General features: G+C 43.4%; 2 protein-coding genes across 2 annotated transcripts; both read left to right on the top strand.

Annotated features, from left to right (window-relative positions):
- The first annotated feature begins 782 nt into the window (after positions 1-782).
- LOC136436594 (uncharacterized) lies at positions 783-6102 on the top strand. Its single transcript, XM_066430682.1, has 4 exons — positions 783-995; positions 1438-1707; positions 1914-2052; positions 2579-6102. The coding sequence occupies exons 1-4, from the start codon at positions 800-802 to the stop codon at positions 4458-4460; spliced, it is 2487 nt and encodes an 828-aa protein (XP_066286779.1). The 5' UTR covers positions 783-799; the 3' UTR covers positions 4461-6102.
- Positions 6103-8879: 2777 nt separating this feature from the next.
- LOC136436606 (uncharacterized) lies at positions 8880-14487 on the top strand. Its single transcript, XM_066430722.1, has 8 exons — positions 8880-9058; positions 10224-10399; positions 10757-10823; positions 11312-11376; positions 11937-12158; positions 12457-12657; positions 12877-12954; positions 13173-14487. Exons 1-8 carry the CDS (start codon positions 9013-9015, stop codon positions 13341-13343), a joined length of 1026 nt encoding a protein of 341 aa, XP_066286819.1. The 5' UTR covers positions 8880-9012; the 3' UTR covers positions 13344-14487.
- Positions 14488-15634: the final 1147 nt, after the last annotated feature.

The following is a 15634-nucleotide window of genomic DNA, read 5'->3' as shown; positions in this document are numbered from 1 at the left end:
GCTGGACACAGGCAATGAGCAAAGTTTACCTGTTAGTGGAGGAGCGCGCGGTGTACCACAAGGCGCAGGCCACATGTGCACGACATGGCGCCGCTGTTGCCTGGCCCAGAGACTTCTACGAGTATGAAACGCTTCAACAGTTAAGCGGCTGCCTCAACAGGTAAGGTTATTTCCACCTGATCACAACTGTTTACGTCACGCAGAAATATTAGTAGATTATTGAACACCGTTTTTAGCCAAAAACAGACCAAAAAGATATTCATGACACACATTTTTCTCGTAGTGCACTCGTGTGACACGCCAAGCAGAGGTTGTTGGGGGGACTGTTTTTTGTGACCTTCTTATCATAGGCTAGTACGGGCAAAACTGAACGGGGCATACAACCTCTGCTTGGAAACCGTAGTATGACCGTGTTGACATAGCCATAACTTCAGTGGTAAGCTCGAAGACTTAATTACGTTGTGCCACTATTTTGCGATTAATTCCGTACCGGATAAGGTGGCTAAAGACGGATAGTGGCCATGGTTTAGAAAATGTACAGAAACTGCATGATTTGGCTTGTATTTTAGATTTCTCGCCGGCTCTGCAGTAGCTCACAATACAACCTCCACTGATAAATATAGCTCCCAACACTGATTATCATTCATTGTCAGTTGAAATTTGAGATTTGAAATGTTAATAAACCATCCATTCATTGATTGATATAGTATGACTTTGATTCCCTCAAGCTCGCACCTTACCAATTCATCACATTATCAATATGAATCTATACTTATTCCACAGTGACGGCCCGGTCTGGATGGGACTCCGGCGGAACGAGCGGGGTGTGTGGCAGGACGCGGAGGAGAGGGAGGCGGTCTGGCACGTCTTCGGGGGTCCGCAGTGGGCCCCGGGACATCCTGGGAACTTCAGCTGCGCGGTTCTTCTTCCGAGTAAAGAATGGATTGGCACACCGTGTGCTTCTTCTCATTCTTTCATCTGCGAACTGGATCCAGGTTAGTATTGTCTACTGGCCGACCCTTTTCAGTAGTCACGAGCGGCTGTGGGGGTTATTTATTAGAGTTTGGTCCGACAAACCGGACGTCTACAAATAAAAGGGTGGAAGATGATATATTTAACAGAAATGAAAATGTACCTGAACCCTCTTCCGGATAACTTTTTAATGGATCCCTTCACGAAGGCAGGGCAAACAAAATTAGCTGTTCCAACTTTAAAAGATCCACATTTTCAACTCTGTATTTTCAGCCAAAATCAATACAAATGCTTTTCATATACTCTTTTGAACTTCTGGACTATTTGGGCTTGTTTTCTTGATTTTCTACGTTTTGCCCTGTGCCAATATACAGAAAACATTTGTAAAGAATATTTAATACTCCACTGAACGGTAGCTATACCAATATGAGGTGTGTAATGTATCTATTCACGTGATATGTTTAGCTTTCAAGGGATTGGCAACCTGTGCGTACGAAGCCGACAAGGGTGTGAGCTACGTTGGGACAGTGAACGTCGCTCACAACAACGTCCCCTGCCTATCGTGGCATTCCGTGCCTGATTCCGGCAACATCAACGCGGTGTACCCGATCCCTGGTGACATGCGGTGGGGGCACGACAACTACTGCCGCAACCCCGACGGCAGGGCCCGTCCTTGGTGCTACACCAGCGCTGCTCCAGCCCGCACAGCTGAGTGCGCCGTTCCTACTTGTACAGGTACACCTTCCAGAAATGAATGTCTAATCTACTCTATCAACAAGTAGACATATTTCTCCATACGTATCAGCTCTGTCCGTCCCACATGAGTAGGTACTTCTTTGTTGTACACTTGAAGCTAGCACATGCATGTGTCAGTGTACGTTCGAACGCTGTCTTTACGAGCCTGCGGTGCCACCTAACCACCCGTTGTCCTCTCTCACCAGAGCCCGGAGAGGCTGTGCGGGAGAAGTGCCCGGAGGAGACCTGTGCGGGACGGTGCCTTCAGCGCGCCGAGGAGGACACACAGACGTGCCACTGTGACTCCCATTGTGCACTCTTCAACGACTGCTGTCCGGATTTCACGTAAGCAAATTTCTGAAAGAATGTTCCATTTCAAAAGTGGACGATGGGTAACTTTCCTCGTCCATACTATTATTCTTCAACTTACTCAGCCGGCACGCCATGCCGAGAGTTCTATGCAGTTTTCTTTTCCTTCCGCGAGAGAAAGTAGTCCGTTCCATGCGCGCGGGCGTTGACAGAGCTCAAATGAAAGCTGACTCCTGGAACACGCAACCAAATTAACTAAATTAAAGAAAGAGACTTGGGAGGGGATCCGGGAAGGGAATGTGAAAAATCACAGTAATGATATATTTGTGTCTCTGCTGTACGAAAGACTGAAGTCGTTTTACACCTGCCACAGTTTGATTTCATAAAAACGCCCATCGATTTTTCTTTAATTGGAGCTTGAGATAAGAAAAGTTTTGTGTCTGAAGTAAGAAAGGGGGACAAGGAGTTTCTATTTGGATGTACCGTTGCACCTTATTTAGGTATGTAGGTAAACGTTGTATTTTGCTAGCACTACATTATTTCGTCTTCTTTTTTTCCACAGAGAAACGTGTGGAGACCTGACCGAGGGACAGCTGCCTGCTCCCTTGTCCTTCGAATGCGTCACTGGGAACGAGTTTTTCGGCTCGTCCTACTGGATGGTGGCCACCTGCCCCGACTCATGGGCCGACAGCGTCATCAGGAGCGCATGCGTGGAAGCACCACCAGACCATGGAAACCTGGACACTGTACTGTCCTTAGTGCCCGTTAGAGATAGCATGTCTGGCGTGGCGACTTACAGAAACGTCTTCTGTGCCATCTGTAACAATGTCCCACTAGGCCAGGTTGTCTTCTGGGACTCTGGTCTGTACTGTAGATCTGCTAACGGTAGCGCTCGTACTGTAAACGACATTAGTGAAGCTAGGTCTGACTGTCCAGCTGTCGAGGTATTTTATACACCAGGTGATGATGTGAAATATTCGCCAAGGATGTGTTTTCCTCAATCAGAGAAGTCGCGCGCAAATGGTTCTTGTTCAAACGATACATGCCCTTCAAAAGCAGCGTTTGTTCACGACAAGCACAACACTTACCGGAACGTTGACTGTGCGGTTTGTGGAGGGATTCCTCCAGCATTTGCTGCGAGAAACCTTTCTTGTGGGTTGGGTGGGCCCGGGAGGAAATGGTTCGAAGTGTGTTCTCCTTTTTGCCTCCCTCTTACCAAGTTGATAGCCTTGAGCACCAACCAGTCGGTCCCTGGGATGGACAATGAAACTGCCCTGTGCCCTCCGAATAGCCTTTACAACCCTATGACGGGTATCTGCACAGCGTTACCTGATGCTGTATCCACTACTGCGCCCCAAACTTTGGCAGCGATCAAAACCACAGATGTCGCTTCAACCAAGCCGCCCAAGTGCCAAGTAGGTAGCATTGCATTTGCGCCCTCTGAGTACACCAAGCACCCTAACGGGAGGGTTTTCGTCAAGGTGGCCAACATGTCCTGTCCTTCATACTATGTCGTCCCCGCCGGAGTTACCATGTACGTCTGTGTGGATTGCTTTCCAGACAACGACCCATGGTACAAGTACCGCGAGCCCACGGAGACAACTGAATCTAGCGGTGACAACGTGCAGGAATATTTGACGCTGGCACTCATTTGCCTTTCAGCCATTTCAGCTGTCATCTTTACCATTTACTCTATGGGTAAAAAACGCCTCCGTCCTTTGGATGGGAAACTCAAACTTCAGGTAGTCCTGTCTCTTGTGTCGGCTGCAGTTCTGTTCGTCGTTAGAGTTATAATCTTACCAGGACCAGTTTGCATCGCCTTTGCAATCGCCATACACCTTCTCCTATTGGTCTCTTTCTGCACCATGAGCGCCCTGGCGTTTGATCTGTACCTGCACTTCTCTGACAGCCCCTTAGCGGCAAACAAAAAGCCCTGGTGCTTCTTCCTCTACAGCTGGGGAGCGCCGGCTGTGATTGTTGGTATCACAGCCTTCATGGACTTCTCTCCTGGTAGCTCTGTTGAAGTTGGGTACGGCGGAGCACATTGCTGGATTGGGGACCCGATGGCAAGTGTTGTCGCCTTCGGCGTTCCCGTCGCCCTTGTTCTGTTTACAAATGCCTGTTTCGCAGCCCGCATCCTCTGTAGTATGTGTGGATGTGTCGGTGCCAACAACGACGGGTTGAAGGGCATCGCCGCCAAAGCGTGGTTCTGTGTGCGCATGACCGTCGTGATGGGGCTCCCCTGGATGCTGGGCTTCATTGTCCCTTTTGTTCACAGTCCAGCTCTTGAGTATGTCTTCGTTATTCTGAACGCGTCCCATGGGTTTCTGCTGACAGTGGTTTTTATCTTGAATGATAGGGGTCTTTGCAAATACGAGGAGATCTCAGCCTCGCCTACAAGTAACAATGAGAAAGAAACAGTTGAGGAGGAAACCGCGGTTTAAGTCTGATAAGTTACTGGCGATCATGTATGTTGTTGAGCGGTATCGACATTTCTGACTACTAATTTTGAATGTACAGTACGAAATGTGGGCTGGTTGCTTGTGCTATTATCAGACCTCATCTCAGCTATATCCATTTTTCTAAAGATTTGACCGTTGGGGCACCACGGAAGATCTGTTTTTTTGTTAATGTTGCACTATATTAGTGTAATGGCTGTCCATTCGCTGCTGATATCATTCTCCCGTCTTTCCCGTTGCCTACCCCTCTTTCTCAGTCCTCCCTGGACGGTTCCTTGCGTGATAGTTTTGGCTAGCCCCAATGACCGTGACACGTGACCTACTAGTAATATACATATGTATCTAGATGCATGTATCAACAAGAGTTCCGCGACCTCATATCTCCATGAACAATTCTATTCATGCATAATTTGCACTTCATTGTGTATATCTCTGTCTAAGCTACCTGCATACTAAATATCATGGAAATCCGTTGTTCCTTTGTTCAGTAATTCTCCTTAGAAGATTTTCACAATAACCCCCCTACAGCTCTAGAGCAAGCTGCTAGGGGGCCTAAACCTACACCACGTCTTTATTACATCACAGGCTATCTGCCACCCAAAAATCAAGACCATAGCACGTCCAGTTCAAAATATACAAAAATATGAAGTTCTGCTGCAGTACCAAGGTCACATACCTGGGGGCCCAAAATTGACCATGAATTTCGGCTCCACAACACCCGCCCACATACCAAATATCATCGTAATCCATCCAGAGGTTCTTGAGTTATGCTGACTACAATAGTCCTGAAACACAGACAGACAGACAGACAGACACGCCAAAAACAATATCTCCATTTTTCATGGAGATAATAAGGAATATCTAGCTTGCATAGACAACACGCAGTGTTGGGCTGTGCATAAACTTTAATGATGTCTGGCACGATACAGATAATACAGAGCAGAATCTGACCCGAACCCTTGGGGGACAGACGATGATGATTATGAAGATATAAAAATACAAGACATTTTGAATAAACACGAAATAGTACATGTAATATCTTAGTCGTCAGAGATCACGGTGTGCAGAGAGAAGCACACACTTCTGTACATTGCAAGTACAGGGTACTGATAACTTTTATGAAACGTAGTGTTACGGCGTTGTATAATCTGTAATCTATCAATGTAACCATTCTATAATGTTATGAATTCTATGATATACTATGATATACTATGATATGATATGATATCATACTATGCTGTAATGTAATGTTTTCATCAGACCGTTAAACATCATTTTATTATGATATAATATAATGTCATAAATGTCACTTTGATGATGTCTAGGTCTTATTGGTCGATATAAGTTGGTGTATTGAAGCTATAATCTAATGTAGTAAGATTCCCTTTCAGCCGACGTTCAAGTAAAGGATATTTTGTCGGCATTTTTATCCACGGCAGTTTTCATTATGTGCCTTCAGAAACTCGTATGGAATCGTGGGAATGTAATATTATCTATTATGCAGATGTAAATGTTATAATGCAGATACTGGTTCAACCTTTGTATTTTTTTCTGATTTCAATGGACAAGAGCTATTGTAACCCACAGACGCGGCCAACTGCAATACATCTTGAATACGTTCATGAAACGTTGCCGTGAAAGCATTTTTCAACTAGAGATAAGTATGTGCAGTTGCATATACATCAGGTTTGCTATGTTATATTTCCCTTATAGATTTTCCATGCCAATGATGATTTTGTCATCCTCTGTCTGTCAACTTATGGAATTTTACCCTTTTTATATAGAACTAGAGTTCCACGAACACATTATCTTCGCCAAATAATCAAGGCTTATTATGGAGAGTGACTGATATTTACATGCTTATCACCCCCTGCAAATTTGATCATGCACCATACCATTTGGAAGTTATGATGGGGCGAATGAGTCCAGTCTAGAAAGGGTTGAAAATCATTTGGTGGTACAGGACTAGTATATGTGTCTAGTGTGCTGATATACGTTATAACTGGTCATGAAAAATATGAGTATGTTGATATTATATGGGCCACAAAGGTTCGATATTGCAGTGTTGTAAGCTGAAAGTGATGATGAAATGGCACAGTCAATATATTTGAATAGATTAAATCTTTATTCCATATCATACACATCTTGAAAGACATAGTACATGTGACTTTTCCGCACCTAGCAGTGGTGCAGTTTTGGTGCAGTGTACTCTCCAAGCAGAGGAGTGGGTCTGGCTGGTTTTTGACGTGTTTTTAGGTGTTTTTGTCAGGCTTTCTATTTTGTCCTCTTTTAGTTATGTCGCCAACCGTGTTGAACAAAAATGCCTGAACTGAACACGTTAAAAACCAGCTGGACCCACACCTCTGCTTGGAGAAAAGTGGGTGGCTCATCTGTTTATTTATTTGACCTACATGTACGTTCATGCAAGGCCATCTGTTTACATGACCTGACACTGTCCCATTCCCCATAATGAAATGTAGTGGGTTAACAAACTTTCATTTCTAATTATGCAAATAAGCTCCTTATTTGCATAATTAGTCATTGATTATGTGAAGTACCATCTAAGCACTCTACATACCAAACATAACGACGATCTGTCGACCCATTCTCAAGTTATTCATGTCCGAATGTCAAAACAAAAACACCCACTGCAGTTCTAAACAAGCCGCTAGGGGGCCCAAATTTACATAACTTACTTTCTGTGGCATGAACTATCTACCATAAAAAAATCATGACCACAGCACTTTCAGAAAATATGCCCCAAAATGTTTATGCTCCGCTGCAGTACCTTAGGTACCCGCTAGAAGGCCCATTATGAAACTTGACCTTCCTTTCTGTAAACCCTACGCATCCACTGAATATTATACAGATCCATCAACAGCTTCTCGAGTTATGCTGGCGACATACAAATACACATCCACACAAAGCCCGCTGCAGTACCGACGGAAAATGTCAGGGAAACCATTTTTAAACTTGACCTTTGTATTCACAACATTTACACTCCTGCAAAAAATCATGAAGATTCATGAACGTTTCCGTCACTTTTTTGCCTATATACAAACACAAAAAAGTGCAAAGTCCGCTGCAGTACCGTTGAAAAACGCAAGGTGAACCATTTTCGAACTTGACCTTCCTTTGCACAACCACTACACACCTACCAAAAATCATAAAGATTCATTGAAGCTTTCTTGAGTTATGCCCCTGACATACATACGGACCCACCCAACAAATTTTTCAACCGAAAACATAATCTTCTCCGAGTACAAGTACTCGGCGAAGATAATAAACATAAAACATGTACCTTCTTGACGGACGATTCGACATTGCGTACGATAAGCATCTGTATCAGATCAAGGTTTAACGGTCCGCGATAGTGACTCATTAACTCATGATCAGTCACTATCACTGACTCAGTTAATGAGGTGCGTCTCCTCCTCAGATTACCTCACTGAGATTACCCCGACGAGCGTTTTTGGGCGCTGACCTATTTTGCTATCAGTTAATGCCATTATCAAACGATATGAGACAAATGATATACAATAAATCTTAGACACATCTTGAATTCAAGGTAGAAATAAAACATTTTATTGAAGATTTGATCGACCACACACTTTAAAAAAAAAGCTAGGGTTACGCCCTAGGGGTTAGGGTTAGGGTTAGGGCACAAGTTTCTTCAAATGAGCCATGCTTGGGCCCATTCGAAAGGTCTTTCAGCCAGGGGTTTGAAACTGAAAACAGATTTCAAATATCGTGCCTTGTTTCCGAGTTACGCGTCAGGGCTAAGCCCGGGTAGCTTTGTTGAAAAAGTCCTCAAATGAGCCATGCTTGGGCTCATTCGAAAGGTCTTTTGGCCAGGAGTTTGAAACTGAAAACAGATTTCAAATATCGTGCTTTCTTAACGAGTTATGAGTCTTTAAAAGTTAACCCTAACCCCAACCCTAAACTCCTGGCCAAAAGACCTTTCGAATGAGCCCATTTGAAGAAACTTGTGCCCTAACCCTAACCCTGACCCTAACCCTTACACCTAGGGTTAGGATTAGGGTTAACCTTTAAAGGCTCAAATGGCTAATCTCCAAGCAGATCTATCGGTTGCGAAGACCGTATCCAACTGGCAGAAAGAAGTCGCTTTTGCAACCCAAGATTGCTATACATACAAGCTATCCATTGCAATCCATTGGGCCTGCAAGAAGGTTATGCATGGAGGCTATCAAATGGCATGAAAATGGACCATCCGGGGCGTCCGCGCATGCCTGTAATTGTGACCTTCGCCCTTCCAACATGGTTTTGCTACGCAAACCAGTGTAAGAGTCACGATTTTGCTGTAATGCGGCTATTCGGCTACGGTTCTATGGTCAACCGCTAGGTGTCCTCAAACGCACGCTGCCTCATCTATGTATGTCATGGTCGGGGTCACTGATCAGGGTCAAGGTACCGTTAGATCGAGGCTGTTCGGTCCGTACTTGTGACCTCAGCTCAGAGGATATACTGTAGTACTAGTCCTATCACTCGGACGTCTTGGAGACGTTATAGCGTCGCGATGTCTGCTGAACAGAAGCTGCCTAGTGACCAAGAAGTACGAGCAGGTCAGTGAGATGTTGTTACGTTGTTCACAAGGCCACGGTGAAGTAACGTTACAGACTACAGGATCTCCTACCATAACGTTACCATAATGATCGTGGGGGCGGGGTGGCGTCTACTACAGACTTCTTCTAAATGTCCTTGGTTGAAGCAAGGAAGTTATATAATCTCCTTGGTTGGGGTTTAGGACGTTTAGCGTTTCCGTTTCAGCAAAGGAAATGTTCATTTTTATCTGAGGATCAAGGTTCGAAGTCCAGATGGCAATAACTTATGACCCAGATCACTGAAACAGTGAAAGCTATGAACTGAGCAGTGGCTAAAGAGCTTTTTCAGCATAAACCGACATGAGATTTTACAGCTTTATCCAACGAGTTTCTATTAGATTACCTCCTTGCTTCAGTCAATTTTTTTGTCTATTGAAATAGAAATTCTCAAAGTCAAAACATTCAACGTTATCTGAAATGAAGGATGGGCTGTGACACTGATGTAATGTTACATATCTGACATGTTTCAGTGGATATTGGTGCCACCCCTTCCCAGCGGTTTGCGCCAGACATCATATGAAAACAAATCAGAAATGATGACAACCATCAAATGAGAATTTTATTGATCCAGCTGTGTTAGATTGGAAAATTTGGCAGTCAGCCCTTGGGCTTCGGACATGTTTCATGTAACGTTAACTACATTATAGCCTGTTCACATTTATTGACTCCTGACAAAGCCAGGGTGGCAGTCTGAGTCATCTGAAGTACAGCCAGTAGGTAACCATCTGTGTAATGAGGTTGTTGTAATGCTTGAGGCACCTCCTTAATCATGGGACCCCTAATTTACGTCCCTTCCGAAAGACGAATGCAGCTCCTACCAGGATGCCCTTCCCGGATTCGAACCAGGGTCTCCCAGATTCGAACCAGGGTCTCCCAATCACCAAGAAACCAGGAGCTCAACTGTGAGGCTGCTATTGGCCAGAAGTCAAGCTTTGACAGGATAGTGGTAGGATAGTGGATCAAGTGTAAAAATGTGGGCATAGTTATTTATAATGTTAGTACATGTATCATCTTTCTTTTTGATACAGTATTTCTTTTGCACAGAAGCATCTGGCTGGCATAGTTTTTTCCCATCCTCATCCCCACTCCTGTGATACTTCTTGTGATGTGACGTCTGTAATTGCAGGTGTTCAGGGGAGTCTGAAGTTCTGGGTAGGGAAGCTTGAATGTGGAGGGGATGTGGAGAAACAGTGGTTCTACAAGCAGAAGTTTATCAAGAAGCTACGGGAGTCGGACATCGCTGTAGAAACGGAAAAGGCTAATGAACAACACTATGAAGTCCCAACGGAATACTTCACTACAGTAAGTAGTCACTTTAGTGCTGTGGTGGAGAAAGGTTGAAGATCCGACTTTCTTACTAGGCCATGGCTACTAGATGTCAATTCTTGTCAAAGAAATAGGTAGAAAAACTACTGGTCATGGAACACACAAGCCTCTAAACCATATCAACAATCCATCAAACTGAAACATCCCGTCAGGGGCCCAAAATTCTTATGGACAGGAATATTCTGTCATTAGTGGGGTGTCAATAGTGCCCCAAATTCTAATTGACAGGAACATCCTGTCAATTGAGTGCCAGAAAATTCCAAACATTATCCTGTACAGATGTACACAATGTAAACATTATCATTAGGCTCATAAAACTGTTCTATACTGCAGATTCTGGGCAAGTGGAGGAAATATAGCTGCTGCTATTGGCCAGAGGGGGTCAATGACCTGGAACAAGGTTAGTTCTACCCAACAAGGTCACTTTAACTGTTTGATATGATATTAAACCTTCCAATGCTTTGTATGTGCACCTTATTTTTGACTGTCTGTGGACCAGTGCACCTAGATATTTTTGTACACTATTGTAGACTCTACCAGTCTCCCCCGGTTGCTAGGAAAATAGTAGAAATTGGCCAAATAGAGTCAAATGTTTGAAGGGAGTCGGCTACGGAGATAGGCCAATTTGACCCTATCTCCGTAGCCGACTCCCTTCAAACATTTGACTCTATTTGGCCAATTACAGACTGAAGTTCTTAATTAAAGGAGGCAGTAGTGTCAAACTTATGTTTTGCTGACATTCAACTTTATTTTATTTGGTGCACCCAAAATTTATTTTTTCTGTGCACCTATTTCCCTGCTTTTGTAAAGTGATGATGCATCCCACATAGTTGTACAGCCCTGTTGACTTATTGTCCTGTAAATGTTATATAATGATGACCATTCCAGCGGAGGAAGCCATGATGAAGATGTACGCAGAGCGAGCCAAGCTGGAAGACGGACATGCTGTCATGGCAAGTGTCTTCACTGACCTGAGTTTCATCAATTAGTTGTCAAAAGAAGTAATTCTGCTTGTGCAAAATTCTAAGGGAGGTGTGATTTTAGAATCTTGAACTATTGGCCTCGGCGAGTGCATGTCTGTGCCGCTATGACAAACATGCACTGTCAGATACACAAGATACTGTTGATTTTATCTAATAGTGTAAAAGTTGTAAAAATTTGTAACAGTAAACAAGACAGTGGTATAGGTCAGACAGGGCTCGAAATAGTGGGTGCATGTGCACCCAGTGCACCCAAAATTGGAGCTGTGCACCTAAATTTTGAAGTACAGATTGAAGTCCTTAAGAAAGGCAGCAGCGTTAAACTTTGTAATTATGTTCTGAAGAATATTCAACTTTATTTTATCTGGTGCACCCAAAATTCTTTCTGTGCACCCAATTTTTTTAGTTGGGTGCACCAGTGCACCTATTCCCAAAGATGAATTTCGAGCCCTGGGTCATGTAGTACATCCTCAACATATTTTCTAAAATACAATATATTCTGACAATTCAATATTTACCTTATGTATCTGCAGGACCTTGGCTGTGGGTGGGGAGCCATGAGTCTGTGGGTTCTACAGAACTACCCACAGTGCACGGTGGTCTGTGTTTCCAACTCCCAGACCCAGAGGGAGTACATTGCAGGCGAGGCCGCTCAGCGAGGCTTTAGCGATCGTCTAGAGGCTGTCACTGCCGATGCCAATGTCTTCAACACAGACAAGACATTCGATAGGATTTTCTCTATTGAGATGTTTGAGGTAATCACTTTTATAATTTGGAAGTTTACAATGAATTCAACAGATATGGTAATTAAAAATTGTCCAGCCATGCCAGAATGCTACTTTAAAGTTCGCTTGTGACATTGCTTGGACACCCTGGGTACTATGACTTTTTTTTGAGACCCCAATTCAACTACCGGTACCACAGAATGAGCTTTTTGGAAACCAGAAAAAATTATGAAATCATATTATATATCACAAAGCGCTTAATTTTTGGCGGTTTCAGAGGATATGAAATATAGTCTGTTTGTTTGCTCCAATCTGTCCTTTCCCCCAGCACATGAGGAACTACGAGAGGCTGTTCCAGAAGGTGTCGTCGTGGCTGAAGCCTGACGGGCGGCTGTTCACACAGATCCTGTGCCACAGGGAGTTTCCCTACGCCTTCGACACGCGACAGGACGCAGACACCGAGTGGATGGCCAAACACTTCTTCACCGGCGGGACCATGCCCTCAGCCGACCTCTTCCTCTACTTCCAGGTCAGTTTTCTCTCTACTGAGGTAGCCTGTTTGTGAGATCTCTAGTGCAGCACCCCCAGGTATGCACAGTTTTAATAGATACTAGTATGAAGGAGTGCATCATATTGGGGGACATTGCGTTGGAGGTTCTAAGGGCACAACATAAGGGCCTGCAAGGGATTTAAACCCAGAATATGTAGGACCATATGTATGACATTGTCCTGTTCCTCTGCCCTGTAGGATGAAGTGTGTCTGGTGGACCACTGGAGGATGAATGGTAAACACTACACCAGGACCCTGGACACCTGGCTGGAGAAGGTGGGTACAGTTAAACTGTCCCCTCCACTGGCTGTACATTCAGTCTTAGACAACCATTATTTTTGCCATTGTTTCAATGGACTACCTGTACTCTGGGATGTTATTGATACCTAGGAGGTGCTTACGCATCATAATTACACACACTATGGTTTTAACATACAAGGCTGAGTTATAACAACAAGAATTTTGACCATGTAACGTTATGCTTTTACTTCCAGCTGGATGCAAACATAGATCAGGTTCGTGAGATCATGACCAAGACGTACGGAGAAGGCGCGGCCAAGCAGATCTTCAACTGGAGGATGTTCTTCATGTTCTGCTCTGAAGTCTTCCAGTACAAGGATGGGAATGAGTGGATGGTGTCCTTCCATCTCTTCAGGAAGCGCTGAGACAGTCTTGCTCATGCACTTTGCTCTTGGTTTTTCATCTAAAACAGTTTCTGAATCCTGTTGTATATAGATGCCATACATGGATGACAAAGCCTGATTGAATTTAAGTTTGATGTAAATGAATTTCCGGTATTGGTAGGTGAAAGATGGCGGGTGAAAGACTAGATACAATTTTCTCACAATAGTTAATAATTTATATGATTCCCTAGAATTTTTCAAATGCAAAATTTACCTTAGTCAGCAGCAAATCTGTGATTGAGTCGTCACATTGCGTATGCCAGTTCAAATAGAGAACACATTGTACCTTATGGGAATTTGGAGTATTGAATATTTCCTCTTTTGATCAATGTGATCCTTGTCTACACCCCAACCTGTCTGAACATAGTTACAAAGCAAGTTTTGAATTGTTTGTACCCGCCAATTCTTGTATTCACAAGGGTAATTCAGTACTGTGCTGTGCCTGTACTTATTGGATAATGAGCACAGGAGGGAATTACTTCTCATTAGCCTTTGAACTGATGTATATACAAATCAATGGAAGTCAACAGCAAATTCACATTTTGTACCAAACCTTTGCCACCACAAACGCAGTACAATAGTAGGACTACTGTTTGATAGTCCCAAACTCCTAGCAAACAGCATTCCAGCTGCTACTTTTGTGGTGGTAAAGTTACCTTGTTGCTGTACACCTAAAATTATTCAAAGAGAGTTTTGATAATGAAGTATTTCTGTGGGAGTTGCATTCTGGCAAGTGAGTGCTGGGGCAAGTTTTCAAAATAAGTAAACCTCAGGGCATGTGGTTAATTAGTGTGATAGGCAAGCTTAGGGCTCATTGATGTAATCTAGTTTTCATGGTGGATGCTTTCTGGCCGGAGAAAAATACCCAGGAAGTCAACTCAAGCCACAACATCCTTATGATTTGTCCAAGTACCTTTTTCTGGTAGACATTTTAAAATGTGTTACCAGGTCAAAGCATAAGTAGCTTAATTGGTGACAAATCCCATGGACTTTGACTTTAGATACATCTCTTGAATAATGTTTGACGCAAGATATGGGTACAAGATGTAGTGTTTAGTGATGAGAAAGGTATTTTATTGAGCATTGGACAGACATGCATGAATAAATAGAACCTGAGAGCTGTCAACTTAAGAATTGTAACTTCAATGTTTTGACAGCAGTTATACTCTATGTGTACATGTAGTAGTAATACAGTTCACCACTGTAGTGATCTTACAGGAATAGAAACTATGTCTGTCATGGCCAAAGCTTGCTCTCCCATCTTCTCAAGGATATTATACAATGTCCTTGCTCTGCTGTATTAATGCAGTACTGACATTGTCACAATACAATTCAATATGTTGACCAGCCAGTTTTCATTCTTCAACAATGAGGCCTTTAATCTGGTCAGGACAGACATAGATTCTTATAAATCAAGTAACTACAATCATATTCAACACTAGACAACAGTTGGTGTAAGGTTACTCTCCAAGCAGAGCTAGGGTTTCGGCTGGTTTTTAACGTGTTTTTAGGCGTTTTTGTCATGCCTTCTACTTTGTCATCGTTTTTGTTGTGTCGCAAACACAACAAAAACGATGACAAAGTAGAAGGCATGACAAAAACGCCTAAAAACACGTTAAAAACCAGCCGAAACCCTAGCTCTGCTTGGAGAGTAGTGTAAGGTGACAATAGCACATACATTCATACCTCCATCGAGCTTGTGCGATGTTTCATAACACTCCATCTCCAAACAGTGGTAATACGAAAAACACATACAACCTTTGAATACGCCCCCCTACTTGCAAATTTGGCACCAATGCAAAAATGAGTTTTCATCACAAAAACTGCTCCTCATCCCAGACAATTTTTTCCAACTTGAGGCAGCATTGATTTAATTCCTGGGTTCCCAGTGCCAGCCTGTCCCAAACTTTGGGGTCTGCAGAACATTTCAGTTTGAACTCATGTTGACATATGCAGATATTTCTCAACCAAACACCAGTGGTGTTATTCTTTCTCTTGATCATACAGTACCAGAGAACTAAAATATTAACATTTGAGTAGTCTGAAGAATTTTAACTGTCTACAATCGGTTTCCTTCCCGCCATTCCAAAAACGGCAGTAGCTTCAACACTCGGCCATTCCACACTGGACGAGTTGCAATTCAAGACCCAGAATATTCACAGGTTGTTGCACAAAACACATCATAAAAACAATTTCTTTTCTTATCAAGACCTATTCCCATGAAACTACGGATCAGTGAGAGGGTTCAGTCAAAGGAGTACCGAAAACTCCTC

This window comes from Branchiostoma lanceolatum, chromosome 6 (genome assembly GCF_035083965.1).
Source record: "Branchiostoma lanceolatum isolate klBraLanc5 chromosome 6, klBraLanc5.hap2, whole genome shotgun sequence".
In the NCBI taxonomy this organism is placed as follows: Eukaryota; Metazoa; Chordata; class Leptocardii; order Amphioxiformes; family Branchiostomatidae; genus Branchiostoma; species Branchiostoma lanceolatum.
This window is presented reverse-complemented; position numbering and strand designations above follow the sequence as displayed.